The sequence below is a fragment of the Maniola hyperantus genome, chromosome 17 (assembly GCF_902806685.2).
Source record: "Maniola hyperantus chromosome 17, iAphHyp1.2, whole genome shotgun sequence".
Taxonomy (NCBI): domain Eukaryota; kingdom Metazoa; phylum Arthropoda; class Insecta; order Lepidoptera; family Nymphalidae; genus Maniola; species Maniola hyperantus.
The window spans coordinates 10628757-10645552 of record NC_048552.1 but is presented as its reverse complement, the minus strand read 5'-3'; the positions used below and the strand labels follow the sequence as shown (position 1 = coordinate 10645552).

Genomic DNA, 16796 nt, shown 5'->3' with positions numbered 1-16796 from the left:
TCAAAGTCTCAAATTCCACCGTACATGTACCAAATTTTCACAAACGCTTTAATACGTTTTTCTTCTAAGGACTGATTTTTTATTGTCAAATAATATTTAACTGAAAAAATAAACGTTTTGACATTTTTTATACTGATTACAAAAGTCAAAACAGCATTTGGTATTCATTTAAAGTTTATGAGGCGATTGAAAATAATATGCTAAATAAATATGCCCTAAGTAGAACTGTTTAAATAATGTAAACTATATTAATATTATAATAATATATTTATTACGTGATCAGGAATCAGGACATATTAATTATTGTGATTATTTTTTATACCTATAAGGTAAGGATATAAATCGGTACCATAGACGGATCTAGACTAGAATCATAAACAAAATTCCTAAAATATGAAGTTATGTAGATATGTTTGATTTGGGGTTAAATAAAAGTAAATTTACCAGTTTAAAAAGTGCTGACATCAAAAGCTTGCAATAATCTTCTTTGTACCGACTTCATAGTCTACATTTCATAATGTCGTTTGTTATAAATCTGGTCTAATGGTTTATGCGATTTCGATAGCACAAGCCGCCATGCGAAAGCCGATTATCTTATATTTTGTATCCACCGTCGTGTGAAATTTCCGATTAGTCGTGTCGTTTAAAAGCTGAAAATAAATAAAGTTTCTAGATTATTTTGCAGCAAGTGATAACAGGTACCATATTAAAAGGGAATTCTTTGAGATTATTTGTATGTACCCTCTATTAAGTAGATAATCTGACTCATGTTTATGTCCTTAAAATCTGCTATTAGTAATAAAATAAACTAGCTAATAGTCGAAGCTAATAAAAAGCAATAAACACTAAAATAATATTAGAGACATATTTACTTTAGGCATTTAATTGTATTGCGTTTGTAATCAAAAGTATTTTTATCAATAAGTTTTTTAAATGGTAGAGTATGTCTCGTTTTAACAGACTTCCAAAAAGGAGGTGGCTCTCAATTCGGCCCGTTTCTTTTTATGTGTGTATTTTTTCGAGGTTTCTGGACCGATTTTCAATTTTTTTATGAACAGGTGGTCCTATAAAAATTTCTGGATCCAACTCCTCAATCCTGATGCTGCAGGGTTACTGCCCGCCTAAGTTATCAAGATTCAGGAAGTGTTCATAGTGAATTAATATTGTAGGTATCAAACAACGAATTTATGCATGGACTTCAAGTCCAAACTCCTCAACCCTGATGATGTAGGGTACAGTACTCCTAAACTATAGTGGTTCAAGAACTGCGCATGATGCAATATTATTTTTTACTTTGTAGTTAGTGGTTTTGGAAGTCGGTTTTTAAATATTTTTTTACACAAGTTTCGATAAAAGCGCATTTCATACAATGGCGTCACGGTTCACGACAGGGGAACTTATAACAAAACGTCGAGGTTTCGACGTCACAGGCAGGCTCAAATGTTAGTACATTTGACGCATGTAGCCCTAAAGTAGCTCTATTTTTCTTTGATTTTACCTAGCGGCCGGCTCTGGCTTCGCACGGGTTGCATTATTGCAATTTTCGTAGGGATCTCTAATTTTATGAAAATAAAATAGAGCCTATGTCACTCAGGAATAACATAGCTATAACTGTTGAAAGAATTTTTTTGAAAATTGGTTCAGCAAGTAGTTCCAGAGATTCCTTCCTACAAACAAACTTACAAATTTCATCTCTTTATAATATTAGTACCTATGGATATTGTCGATTCAGGATGGAATTGATAGTTCCTTCACTCTAGTTTACTCTGATAGCGTTGCACCAATGTCAAAGTTACCCCGACTTGATTTTGAAGTAGGTATGAACGTTCGAAATTCAAATCAACTACTATAAAGAGTACGACACATTCCGATCAGATAAGTAAAAGTTGGATCTACACCACGAGCGACCTCAACTCGGACCTATTGTCACCCGCTCCTGACACCCGTGACACCACTGTGACATCGACTGACATCGCTTTTGTGACACTGTGACCCAGTTGCTGAGTTTGTATGGCGTTTTGTACCACATTGTCGTTTTGTGGAATGAGATGATTCTGTTTATGAATGTACTTGGTGGACAGTTTGGTACTGGTTTTATGCTTTTCATGGCACTATAAAATACACTATACTCAAGATTAACTTTGGTTCAACAAAAGTTCATCAATCAAAACATACTATTATCAGTACTGTGTATGACTGCCAGACAATGCACAGCACTGGTGTGCACCTTCTTTTTTGCAAAATAATTGTCTACTTTAATAATAATTTCACGGGCACGATTAATAATTATTTTCCTACTCATGTTTAACACAAAAAGGTTAACAATAACAAACAAAAACAAAACAAAATGTGTAAATTTGCAATTATTCAAAACACGATAGGTACGCGTTTTTGAATTCGACAGTTTTGTCAACGGTACTGGTTGATCGAAACTTCAGTCTAGTGCTGACGCACTAAAACGGCGGCCACGCGCATTAGCAATTTGCAGGACTTATTACGCATATAAATATTATAAGCCGTGAGCATTAATTGCAACTCAATACTGTCTACTCCACACAACGAGACTATAATGAAATAATTAACCGCACAAGTACTCGAATACCGGTAGCGAGAAAGTGTCTCTGTCGCCGTAAAGTAGCGGTCGTCTCCCGCGGCGTAGTTTATGTCGCAGATCGAGATAACGCTCGCATTGTGTGGATGCATCTTTACAGCTCTCGCGCCTTTTCGTACGATTTTCCTTTCGATTCCTTGGGTGTATTGTACAAATTTTATAAAGCTGACATACTCATGTATAGTACGCGACGAGTACGAGGAGGGGGAACGCCCCACACAAGTCACCCGCGGTCGCCGCACCAGGTTTGCGCGAGGGCTGTGCGGGTAGAATGCCCCGATTGCCATCTCGACGTGTCGTGACGTGTTATGTTCTTCGAGGTCTTCGCATATTACACAGAGTCGACACCAATCCAACACCGTTCCAACTCCAACTTTGTTGGCCACAACGGCACTGACAGCAATTACAGTACGCGGTAGAAAGTATAGTATGACATTTAGAAGGAGATAGCAGATTTGTAGAGCGTTTTCCCTGTCATTGAGACCGACAAAACGTCATATATAGGTATGAGTGACAGAGACAACGCTCTACAAAGCCGAAATGTCATTCTAAAAGCCGATGTACATTATTTCTGCCGCGGACTGTAGGTCAGATGAGCAGCCGTGACAGACCACCCGAAATGACCTGTCACTGAGCAAATCAGATATCCTGTTGCAAAAACCAGTGGGTATCCCGTATGCTGGAAGCTTATACTGAGAAGAATGCAATGCCAGACCCTATAAAAGATGTGCCCTATCTCTCGTGAAAATTTAAATAATAAGTATAACTGAAATTTACTATTCTATATCTCGAGTAGGCTCTTTTATATCGTAGTATGATATTTTACCATCGTCATAAATCAAGGAAAAATCTCTCATAGTCAATAATGTCGAAGAACTGCGAAGCGTGAGCCAGAATAATCAACTGGGTCGTAGTGTCAGAATGGGTCAGAGCTTGCGAACGATGTCAGTCGATGTCACGCATGTCAGAGTGCCACTGATACGAGTCCGAGTTCAAACTTCATGTATAAAACGTGTCAGTCTGATTTGAATAGCACGTGTGCACGCCGCTTTAGTTTTACTTCCGTAATGTTCCTGCCATAGTCTACTTATTTTTTGTTGCAATTTCATTTTATTGAATTCTTTATTTTAAGTAAGAATTCATTTTGGGAACAGACAATCATTAATGAGTAGATATTGCGTAGGATAATAATAAATACTTAGTTACAGAATTATAGACAAAGAGTGCCGAAAAGTTTATAATTTTAATTCAGAATGTTTTCTTTGAACTCTGACGATGCAATTTGAACTATAAAAATGTGAGTGTTCTAATAAAATTTGAATTTGAAATGTTTCTTAGACCACGCCCATTAGCAATTTGCGGGACTTATCCTTAATTTTTTAAATCACGGTATAGGCAAAGATATGGCACCGTACAGCCTCATATTATCAAAACTCCAAGGCACGTGTCAGTTCCGACCCAAAAGACCCGCTTCCATTATAAAAAAAAGCTTTTATAATAACAACAACAAAAGCTATTTACAAATACTCGCTCGCCCGCCCACTCAAAAGGTGTTTATTTAAAAATTTCGCTACACAATACGAATGCCACCTTTTTCTTTTCGCGCCATTTAATGCTATTTCGTGCCATTAGAATCTGATGCGTCCCTCGCAACTGTCAAATGTCAATGTCATTTTCGACCTTATTCTTTTCGTAGATAATAAATAATTTTAAAAGTGTCAAATTGTGTCGTTTATTGCAATAACCTATTTTTTTTATTTTTTCAAACACATGTTTATGGATGCAATTTGTGCCTATTGATCCATGATTGTTAGATTTATTACTTTTCAATTCTGCCCGGTATAAACCAAGATGACCTAGACTAGCAACGTACCAAGCTTGTACCTCACAACCAAGTTCTGAGTTCAGCACTCAGATCCTACTTTAATTTTTGACGACCTCTGTGAAAAAAAAATCAAAAAATTAGTTTTGCTCTGTGGAGCGTGAATGCAGCCTCGTCAATTTAGGATCTTGTATATGTTATTATATGTATGTTGGAGTTCAATCAAAACCAATAAAATCGATTAATTTAAATTGTGAACGCACGACGTTAACCGATACACTCTTATGGACTAAGAGCCAGCGCGTGCCAGACCTTCGTGATTTTATCAAAGCTACGCAGTTTCTCTGCGTAGTGTCCCCAGGAGGAACGATAAGCAACGATAAAGTTTCGATCATAGTGGCTTTGGGTAAAAAAATCTGACGTCAAAGTAATTTTTTTTAATATTTTCTTCGGAATTGTATTAGAAATCACGTCGTGCATTACCAGACACTTAGTATCGTGGCAATCCCCTGCCAGACACCATTAAACTTTTAAACTTTAAGGGCATCAGGCAGGGGGTTGCCACGACACTAAGTGTCTGGCAATGCACGACGTGATTTCTAATACTATTACGAAGAAAAAAAAACACTTTATCCTCCGTGTGGCTGGGACAATAAGCAGAGAAACTTTCAGCTTTTATAAAATAACGAAGGTCTGGCATGCGCTGGCTCTTTCTCTATTACGTAAAGGGTGATCGTGTTAGTTCTGCCCGCATCAGTTCATTCAGTCATTCATTCTATCATACACGTTCGCGCCATATTTTTTATAAAAAATAATATAATTGCCGCTTATTAAACTCGGTATGCGGGTGTTAATAGTGTATTTCATGTTTTTGATAAAAGGGTTTCAATTTCGATCTACTTATTTAATTTTTTGTCAGCTCTTTTTAGTAATAATATTATAATTGATAATAAAGTCTTTTTTAAATCGGACATTTTGTTACGGGCTTTTACAGATGATCTACATGCCAGCCCAATAGTTACAAATAGTAAAGTTTAGAGTTTAGTCCTTTAGGATTGTGGGTAGTACGATTTTGTAATGTTCTTTTTGAAGTAAAACCTCTTTAGGCCCACTTCAGAGATTGCTTCAAAATAACTTAGACAGAAGCCCATTTATTTAGCTTTTATTTAAAAAATTGGATAATTATGATGACTTGCTGGATTGTAAAACTTTGATAAAATAGGATCACTTATTGAAAATATTCGTCATATCGTGTCTTTGGTATATCAGATATCAGGTATTATCTGTAATTCAAAAGATCGCGAAGCTTCGAGATCAGAAGCTTATAAATATTATTATTAGATGTAAGCCTCTTGTTTCGAGATATAATACGAATTTGAATTTGTTTTGAATGTAGAATGTTTGTCGCAAAAGACCACAGTTTATAAATCACTGATAACATCATAGACAACAGATAACAAATAGACAAACGGGGGGCAATAAAGGCGGCCTTGACGCAACGTAGGCGTACCTCCGTAGGTACGCAGATGTTTGCGTGTCATCTTAGATTCTTAGACGAAGAATAAGCATTGAGGCTATATTAACGAACAATGGATGTCGGACATAATGGGTCTTTTCGACCGAATCTTATTATAACTGACGCGTACATGAGTATCGGAAAATAAAAACCATACATACAGGATGATCTTATTTGATTTAGACAAAACACGATTTCCAATTCCTATTTACAATAATACATTTTCATAGTTCAATGTTACATCTAACGAGTTTTTTTTTTAATTTATTATTAACATACAAGAAAATTTACATATAATAGGTAGTACGCATTGTAAAAAAACCACAGAGGTTTGACCCTCAATGCGTACGTCTGCGCATTACATCATGCCTACTTTTGTCAAAAAAAACAAAATTAGAAATAAGAAAATTAGAATTACTATATTATAATATACTAACTTAATGTTAAAAACAAAGAACATATAATACATATACCTACACATATATGTATATACATACATATATGCATATACACACACATGCAGATACACATATAATTTAACAGGTGACATTATTATTTATGTATTATACGTGCGACTATTATATCGTCACGACAGGAGCCAAGGAGATATCCCCGACGCAACCCGGCATGCTCATAGGTTGCCAAGGAAGTATCCCTTCAGCTTCCGTTTAATATTCGTTCGCGTTACCTTTTCCGCCAGAGAAGAAGGCAGCTGATTTAAAAGGCGAGGTATAATAAAACCCGTAGTTCTTTCACCGTATACATTGTTGCAGGGAGCTGTTTGAATTAGGTGGACCAAGATCGTGGTTTATAGAAGTCTTTATAAGAGACCTACCTATGTCCGGCAGTATACGTCTGTCTACCTATCTGTTTTACGATAACATCTTCTAAAGCACTCACTTTTCTGTCGAACCGTAGAAAATTTAAGCTATCTATTAAAATCAATTTTCTCAATAATTGTGTAACGTAGCTCACTTCAATTCGATTTATTATGCGATTTAAAAATGATTGGAGAATTACCACTTAAGCACAAATAATAATAACTAACACGAATATTGTACTTGTTAAACATAATAGCTTTGCAACGAAATTATCATTATAATCGTCCAACGCCGATACCCGTAAATACTGATAAGAAATATACAGTAACTATAAGACAATGCGAGACCCAGAACACCCTGTATATCATATTCAACAATGGCGCCTTTACAATCGTAAAATAATCTGCTAAGGAGATCGGAAATGGCGGAACAAATTTAGCCGCGACAATGCCCCCGGTGTTCGAATGCTCGAGATTCGAATCTGCGACACTCCGTTATCGCGATTTGAGGTGTTTATTTACGTTAATAATATAGGGCTTTAGATCCATAATTGGATCCGAGACTTAGATAGTTGCCACCTCTGGGACTCATAAGAAAGCTCACTCAGTTCAAGAGTCACTCAGCTGGCGATGCAGAGAGCTATGTCCAGAATACATAATAGAATACATAACAGAAAATAAATGAAGAGATACATAGGAAAACCATCAGACTAACCGACAGGCCTTTGGTACCTAGGTATAACACAATCAAACGTAGTAATTTAATATTGAAATAAATCTACCAGTCAACAAAATCGATTATGCATGGAATGTAAGCCGAAATCGTAATAATTCTTAATAACTTATAGAGCAAAAAACAAGCCTGCTTTACAAGAAAGACAAAGCCAAATAAAGCCTTAATGATTATCTATTTTATGACCTAGCTAGAACAATAAATTCTTATAATATGTTTTTATTAATATTCTGTTTAAAAAGGTAGAATACTAGCTCATTCTCGCGACTACGTTGACATTTCCTAGCTTACCTACTATATATAATAGTCACGACACGAAACCTACACTGAATTTAAAAAATCGTAACCAAAAGCTATAAATACGTATTCAAAGAAGCCGATAATATAAATAAAATCAGTTATTCTGTGTTTTTTTGTAAAGTTTTTATAGTTGTTTATGTAAGAATAGATTAGAGATAGAAAATTTTATCTGTGAAATTAATCCTTACCTACCCTTGCGAGATTTTAACAGCGCCATGAAATGTAGGACTCCTGGCAGAAGTGAAACTGAAGTCTACCTTGTTTACTCATATGGAGAACAAAACGTACTGCTCAGCTTACGGGATGCCCCATTCGTTCACTTTTCATCGTTCATGTCCCCATACCAAATATGCATTAGAAAGCTTCGCTTCAAATATCACAACTATACAAATGTGTATTTTATTTTCTTAATCTCTACATACAGAAGATTCCTTATCATGTTAAAATTGTCAGACGAAAGTTCTTAATTCATACATCAAGAAAGATATAAAATATATAATTAAAAACATAATAAAAACATAACTGGTAGGTCCAACGGTCTCGCCGCAATGGCGCCGGCGCGCGCGCTCTTCGTTACGACCATATTACGGCAGATGGGACATTGATTTAGCGGGTCAAATCTGTTGACATCACCATCAATACTATTTAAGCCACTAAATGCTGGAGCAACCTCTGATTCACTGCACTTCATTCTACAGTACACTCTTTTCGTTCTTCCGTTTATTTTGTGACGTCATTCTTTACTTGTAATGTTTTACGAAAATATAGTGTAGGTACTAGATGATTCCCGCGAGTTCGTCCACGTGGAAATAGGTTTTTTTTTAAATTCCGTGTGAACTTTTTCATTTTCCGGGATAAAAGTAGCCTATGTCACTTAGGTACTCACTCACATGGGTATTTATCTATACCCAACCCATGCAAAAAATCGCGTCAATCCGTTGCACCTTTGCGACGTGATTGAAGGACAAACCAACAAACAAACACACTTTCACATTTATAATAAAGGTACTGATAATAAGAAAATAAATATAGAACTAAATTTAGTGACATCTTTTTCCTCAGTAAACGCAGGGAAAAGGGCGGCATATATTACTTTTAGGCACAAAGAAACAATGTGGCTAATTCCGTTGTACACAATCTCTAAACTAAACTAAAATGGCACGTCTAAATCTATTGCTATCCCTTTCATAATGTTGCTTGCGGAAAAGGAGAGCACTAGATTTAGACCTATTAATTTAGTTTAGTTTAGAGATGGTGTACTAGAGAATCGGCCCCATTGTAAAGATAAATACCTATCAAGTTAGTTAAGACTTTTCTAATTTAGCCTCGCGACGTCTTTATTGAGGGAAATATTTCGTGCTCACAACGCTCGCGTTTATATCAAGCATCTGATCATTCATTCACTCGTTCACTCTTTAATTTTGTTTCTTTGACCCCAAATTACGTCAAGATTGTTCAACACAGTAACCCTGTGTCGCTTATCGCTATAACAACGTATAATTTATGTAACCCCGGTCTTTACGACCATAATTTAAATTCTCTACAATTAAAAATAAATTGGCAGTCCGTAGGGACTGCCGACAGAAGTGAAAACTAAAAAATTACAATGTTTCTTTTGGATTTTCAAATTAATTGTAAAACCAAAAATTTCATAATTTATGAGTTAAAATAAAACTCTTAACATTAATTATGTAACTTAGTTTGTACATCTATTGGCACTCTGAGCACTATCAACATGTTGGTGACGCGACCTTGAAATTTTCATCCATACCAAAATCGCCCAGTGCGCTTAGAAGAGCTAATAATGAAAAATTAATGAACTTCGTAAACAATTTTGTATCAGTACCTAAAAGTAATTCAGATACACGATCAAGGTGATTGAACATTAACCCTAAACCGCTGAAATCGAAAGGTGCACAACAAATATCTTGGCTGATCTTTGGTCCAAGATCACGTTGAGATCGCCCAATAGTAATTAACCCTGCGCCCGTCGCAGTAACAATGTAATATAGTTTAATTGATCCGACCCCGGTCCGAATGGCCATCAAAGAATAAGATGGGCTTAATGAATCGGAGTAATTGTGTGTTTAGTGCAGCCATATTGTAGCTTGAATATTCAACTTTACTGTTATCTAATTTTACATAATTGGTATCTATAGAATCGACGATGACTAAGTATAAGATAAGTAAAATCAATGTTTATTATCACCTGCTTTATCGGTAAAGGAAAATATCGTGAGAAAACCTGCATGCTTGATAATTCTCCATAATGTTCTCAAAGGTGTGTTAAGTCTACCAATCCGCACTTGGCCAGCGTAATAGTCTATGGCGAAACTTATCTCGGTTGGGCAGCGTTCAGGAAGCTTCGAGATGTCTTCTAGTCCAAAATTCCTCAGTGCTTGAAGACCAAAGCCTTCGAACAGTGCGTGTTGCCAGTGTTGACCCTAAGAATAGAAGTCCAAAGCAAAACCAAAGAAAATCATTATTCAATAAAAAAATTGATAGATACGATCACTCGTCTTTCAGGCGCCATAAATACTATGGCGACCAATGATATTAGAAGAAAAAGAAGTAGATAGGTTACTTATATCAAATTCGATGTTTATTAATGGCACGCTGCGTCAGCGCCGAAAGACTCAACACACATAAACGCATAGATAGTATTTTAACCTCACACAACAGAGAGTAAAGGACGGTGAACTAATAACATCAGCTTCAGTTGCGCACGAAAAAGAGACGGTTATATTTTGCACTACCTCGTCCTGCACAGAAGAGTGGAAGAAGGACGGATATATGCCTAATAATGCGAGCGTAAAAGAGACGGGACGAGACGGTAAACTAGAAACTCCAAAGAAAAAAAAAACAGTAAAGTCTTTTCGGCTAATGCCGATTTATGCCTACACTGTAGTTGTATAGTAAAATAAAAACCTTATACTGTGGTATTTAATATATTACGAACTAGCTTTTTCCCGCGGTTCCGCTCGTTTTTAGGGTTCCGTGCCCAAGGGGTGCCAACGGGACCCTATTACTAAGCCTCCGCTGTCTGTACGTCCATCTGTCAGCGGGCTGTATCTCGTAAGTCGTAATAGGTAGACAGTTGAAATTTTCACAGAATGTATTTCTATTGCCGCTATAATAAAAATAATAAAAATTAAATTAAATTAAATAAAGGGGGCTCCCATAGATGGAAAAGAAGTCGAAATAAAATTACTAAATTTTACGCGGACGAAGCCGCGGGAAGGTAGGTAAAGGAATAAAATGTGAAATGAAAATATTTTTTATTTTTGAAAATATTTACTATTACACAATCTACATACCCATAGCCAAAATTCCCTCATTGTATGAAGAGACCCAGCAGTGGACCGTAAAAAGATGTTAGACCATAGTTAATTTATCCTTCCCTAAAACAGGAAATATGCACACTATTTGAATTGTCAATACTCAGAAGAGACCTATCTGTTTATTTTATATTCTTTGATCGGAAACTTTAAAATACGTACAACGATAACTTGATACGTACTTATGGCATGTGACATAAGGTACAAATTGCAATGAGTTGCATTTTACACGAACGTGCACGAGTTTGTTATTGTTAAATAAGTGAAAAATACGAATTATATAAAAGAAATAGTTTTACTTACGAATGAAATGTGATTCCTTGACTTTTGGAAACCTTGCTTGTGTAGTTTGTGCAGAATCTCATCACACACGACGGCATTTTCGGTTGTTTTGGGAGACGAAAACAAAATACACATTACTATCAACGACGTCATCGATAGCGCGACGACAGCGGGCGACTGAGCTCAGGTTTGCTAATTAGCTTAGTTTTAACGTGCCACTTGCGGTCCGCGTATAACGTATCTACCTATTTTCTTCTAATATCATTGATGGCGACCATTCAGCGCAGGCAGAGTCTTATATTTGGCTTCAGAGAGTCGCCCTCTATCATTTGAATCGAACAAAAGCCATATCAAAATTCAAAATTCAAATAATTTATTCAAAATAGGTAATAAATTACTCTTTTTGATGGTCGGTTGTTGGATTTGTAAGATATAGTGGTGATCAGGGGGCACGGCAGTATCCCCGCCAAGACGAGCTAAACTAAAGGACGGGGCACTACGTACGTACCTACCTTTTCTCGAAGCGTTTCGTTGTATTTTTGAGCATTCATAGCTTCGGTCTGAATGATGCTAGAAAGCTGAAGTTTTAAGGATAAGGTTTCCTTAGAAAATTGATTAAACATACTAATAATTATTATGCGAACTTAAAACTAAAGCTACGAGATGATGATTCGTGATGGTTACCAAATTTATCGTGACCCGATGGTTGTTACAACTGTAAAATAATAATATTCTTACTTTAAATAAAAACGACCTACTTCTAAAATATCTATCAATCCTCATTCGTAGTCCACGCCTCCGTCGTGGTCGGTGACGCAAGCAATTGTGCTCACTTGCACTAATTGTTCAGCAGCTGTAGCTGGTTTGATGGAACACGTAATACGTCAATTGGTCTCCGTATCAAGACTATCAAGTGTAACGAATTAGGAATTTAAATGTCGCCTTCATTTTGGTAAAAGAAATTTAACCTACCTACGTAGATTTCATTTCTACACGTGGTTCTGCATTGTTTGACGACCTCCTTAGCGCAGTGGTAAGCGCGGTGGTATTATTAGTGGGAGATCCCGAGTTCGATTCCTGGTCGGGATTTGGAATTTTATAATTTCTAAATTTCTGGTCTGGTCTGGTGGGAGGCTTCAGCCGTGGTTAGTTATCACCCTACCGGCAAAGCCGTGACGCCAAGCGATTTAGTGTTCCGGTACGATGCCGTGTACAAACCAAAGGCGCATGGGTTTATTTAAACCCCATACCCCTTCGTTAGCCCGCTTCCATCTGAGACTGCATCGTCACTTACCACCAGATGAGATTGCAGTCAATAGCTAACTTGTATCTGAATAAAATAAAATAAAACCTAATTTGATTAGCCTTTAAAAAAAATATTAGCCATGTTATTTATTGTTATAAATCCTTATTCCTTAAAGAAACAGTTTGCGTAGTGTTACAGGTTTCTCAATAAGCTGAAAAATCGGTCCAGTGCGAATCGGACTCGCACACGAAGTACCATAGTACAAGAAACAACACTTTTTAAATTTTCATGGCGGTTGTTTTTATTATTTGTTGTTATAGCGGCAATAGAAATATGTACATATCCTGTGAACATTTCAACTCTCTACCTATTACGGTTCACGAGGTACAGCTCGCTGACAGACAGACGGACGGACGGATACGGAGTCTTAGTAATAGGGCCCTTCGGGTACGGATTACGGCACCATAAAAATCGCTATCAGCTTTCGTAAGACTGACTCTAGTTAAAAGTGGGTTAAGTTTTTCAATTTCGAGTCAAGCAAAGATCATAGACCATACAGCCTAAGTCGTAGATAATTTTTGTTGAGTAGTAACAAGTAGGTTAATTTTTAATTACCTACCACCTCACGCACCATGCCAGTTACAATTTTTTTAAGTGGTCACTTTATTACGCTGACACGTCTTGTAAATGTTTAAATTGAAATAACTTCAGCAATTATTATGCCTATTAGCATAAGTGGGTCAAGAATAGTCATTCAAGACTAGTGGTCATAGTTTGTATCATTATTGACATGCAGATAATCTTAACGTGAATTAGACTCGAGTCCTAGATGTCAACAACTGATCAAACTTAGCATAGAAAACAGAAATATTATTTTTATTTATTACTAACTGCCCCGGCGAACCTCGTACCGCCTAACAGTCGATTCTTTTTCAGGATTTTTTTTAAATTTTTCTCTCCGTAAAAACCATCCCCGTACTTAAAGGAATATTATGAAAAAAGAATTAGCGAAATCGGTTCAGCTGTTTTCGAGATTTGCGATCAGCAACACATTCAGCGATTCCTTGAAGTAGGTAGGTACGAGGATGGTCCTTACGCAGAGAAAAAATTTAAAAAAGTTCCTGAAAAAGAATCGACTGTTAGGCGGTACGAAGTTCGTCGGGGCAGCTAGTAATTTTATAAATGTGAAAGTGTTTATGTTTGGATGTTTAAATATTTGGATGTTTGTTACTCAATCACGCAAAAACTACTGGATGGATTTGGCTGAAATTTGGAATGGAGACAGATTACACTCTGAATTAACACATAAACTACTTTTCATCCCGGAAAATCAAAGAGTTCCCACGGGATTTTTATAAACCAAATTCCACGGGGACGAAGTAAAGTGGCATCAGCTAGTACAATATATTTTATTCTCCAGAAGAATTTTGGTAGTTTAAAAAATTATGATTTTGATGAACTTAAAGCACGAATAAGTTCTAAATAATACAAGACGGGAAAGAAAGATATCTGGAGACCAAGATATTGCGCAAAATATTAATCCTTTCCGGTGGCAACCCCAAAAATAAAAACGTATAAACATAATAGCCCGTGAACGGTCGCAGGCCGCCTTAATGCGATTAGGGCCCCCTCTACATGATACCGCTGGCAACATTAATATTTTTTATTGTAATTCTGTAGAGAAATGACGCGGTAAACAAAACGGTCATTAGATCTGGCAGATGTGCTCCGGAAGGAAATTGTGGCTTGTGAGAAAGGCGTGCTTCTAACTCACTTACTTAATTTATTATAATATTAGGAACTCATCCGGCTCGAAGGACCAAAAAATGTGGGGGTTGATGATATTGATACAATTGATAAACTGATAATAGTCCTTCGATAGCTGATTTATTGATATTGATATGATTATTTCGCGTATTATTGGTTCGCGTGGCGGCCCGTGGTGCATTGTTTTAATTAACTGTTAGGCGCCAGCACGAGGTCTGCGAAAAGTGCTGACGCCGCACAGGTCAGTATTCGGTACACTGGTGTCCCGAACACTCACTCCTATGGATTATATCAGAATTTTATTATGCTATCACCTATTTGAAGCTGTGACAGCCTCGTGGTTAGGAGTTTAGGACGTCCGCTTTCTTTCGGAGGTCGAGGGTTTGTTCACGGGCACGCACCTCTAATTTCGGAGTTATGTGCGTATTAATTAATTAAATATCACTTGCTTCAACGGTGAAGGCAAACATCGTGAGGAAACCTGCATGCCTGAGAGTTCCCCATAATGTTCTCAAAGGTGTGTGAAGTCGACCGCACATGGCCAGCATGGTAGACTATGGCCAAAACCCTTCTCAAACAAGATAGCAATCAGAGCTAGGGCCCGCACAGTCCCCGCGCTAACCCGAATAGCGCGGGTGACGTGCGGATGTTTTACTACTATCAGTTCACCTATTGTATGCGACAAGTCGAGAGAGTAATCAGAGTGGGGACGCCCTTCACACCCGCACAGCTCCCTCGATAGCCCGGTGCGGAACAGCGCAGGTGACGCGGGGCGTCCTCCCGCCTCATACCCCGATTGCCATCTCAACCTGTCGCGTACTGTAGTTGTGTCTTTATCAAAAGCCTAATCTTCGATGTTTCTAGTAGATACTTTGTATTTCACATTCAAGTAGATACTTTTCCAACTCATTAACCAATCTACTACCACCTTTTATGTGGAAACTTGACAAGTGTTACCGCAAGCAAATGTGTTATTGGGCCAATTATTTGACACTCGAGTGCTAATTGGTCATCAGTCAGCGTTTACAATGCTTGACGTACATTTTATTACTTAACGAAACACCGTCTTATTATTTTTAAAGCTTCGATATTACGAAACAAAGCGAGTTTGTCGTAGTTAATGTAGCGAAAACATTTCTATTATCTTCTTTACCTGCCGTTTTGTTTTGATGACGTCGTTTATTTTTGCATAAATATGAAGAATGGTTACGTTTAACGTTGGGTAATTTCTCGACATTTGTTTTTTTGAGATTTTTATATCTGTTCTGAGTCCTATACTAAATAGAAGGAATGTTATAGGTTTGACCCGACTGTCCATTTCAGGGAATTCAAAAAGGAAATGATTACATAATAAAATTAGGGTACCGGTGCTCTCAAATTTCTTAAAAAAAGCTTCAAGTTTTGATTACATGTAATATAGTACTAGGTATTAAGGTACTATTAATTTCTGCCTCCAATAAAATTATCTAATAAATGATAAAAGACAGACAACGTCGTATTGGCTCTCAAATATAAAACGTCTGTAATAAACCAATCATAATCAACTGTACTTAATGTAATTTTTCTTCTTTACAGATGCGTGTGGGTTATCCGACGTGCAGCACATAGACAATCTTCAAGAAAAATCCCAGTGCGCCCTAGAAGAATACTGCCGGAGTCAGTACCCCAACCAACAGACGCGATTCGGCAAACTCCTTCTACGACTACCCTCATTAAGAACAGTCAGCTCCCAAGTCATAGAGCAGCTGTTCTTTGTAAGACTAGTGGGAAAGACGCCTATTGAAACGTTGATCAGGGATATGCTATTGTCAGGGAGCTCATTCTCATGGCCTTACATGGCGACCATGTGACATACAATGTGGAGACAGCTTGCGGCGGCCTGATCCACGCCTTACGGCTTCCCGCCGTATCTGCCGAGCCAGCGATTCGACTTCCAGAGGTACCACGAAGCTCCAGAAGACGCCGTGACGTCATCCAGCGAGTTTCAAGAGACGGAAGCGACGGGAGAAGAATACTTCGGATCGCGGAGTAGAGACAGCGAGAGAGCCGATCCTTGTCCATCCTTCGATCCAATTTCAGCGTTCTACGCTCCAAAAACGACAGAGCAAGAAGTCTTCGACACTAACAACAGTGAAACTCAGAAGAGTGGTAAAACATCCATGATGATCGACAACCTATTAAACATTAGGAGTGAGTCTTGTTCCCAAGCGGACATGAAATAAGAACTCTTTATGGTACTTTTCTTTGGGGTTAGTAGTGACTTAGTTCAAGTTATTTTGTTCCTCTGTAATATACTTTAGGTTATAGATGATATTTAATATTGTAAATAAAATGTTTTTATTATATTATAATTTTATTATA

The 16796-nt window shown here is 37.3% G+C and overlaps 1 protein-coding gene and 1 long non-coding RNA gene across 2 annotated transcripts in view; one reads left to right on the top strand and one right to left on the bottom strand.

Annotated features, from left to right (window-relative positions):
• The window catches only part of svp (COUP transcription factor 2), a 115706-nt gene extending 99240 nt beyond the window's left edge, over positions 1 to 16466 (top strand). Inside the window, exon 3 of the mRNA XM_034977287.2 lies at positions 16011 to 16466. Within this exon, the coding sequence (XP_034833178.1) occupies positions 16011 to 16285 (275 nt within the window). The 3' untranslated portion in view covers positions 16286 to 16466. The remainder of the gene's footprint in view (positions 1 to 16010) is intronic.
• LOC138403482 (uncharacterized) lies at positions 11077 to 11683 on the bottom strand. Its single transcript, XR_011237739.1, has 2 exons — positions 11444 to 11683; positions 11077 to 11203 (listed from the first exon to the last, which is right to left on the bottom strand). It is a non-coding gene; the product is annotated as an uncharacterized lncRNA (long non-coding RNA).
• Positions 16467 to 16796: the final 330 nt, after the last annotated feature.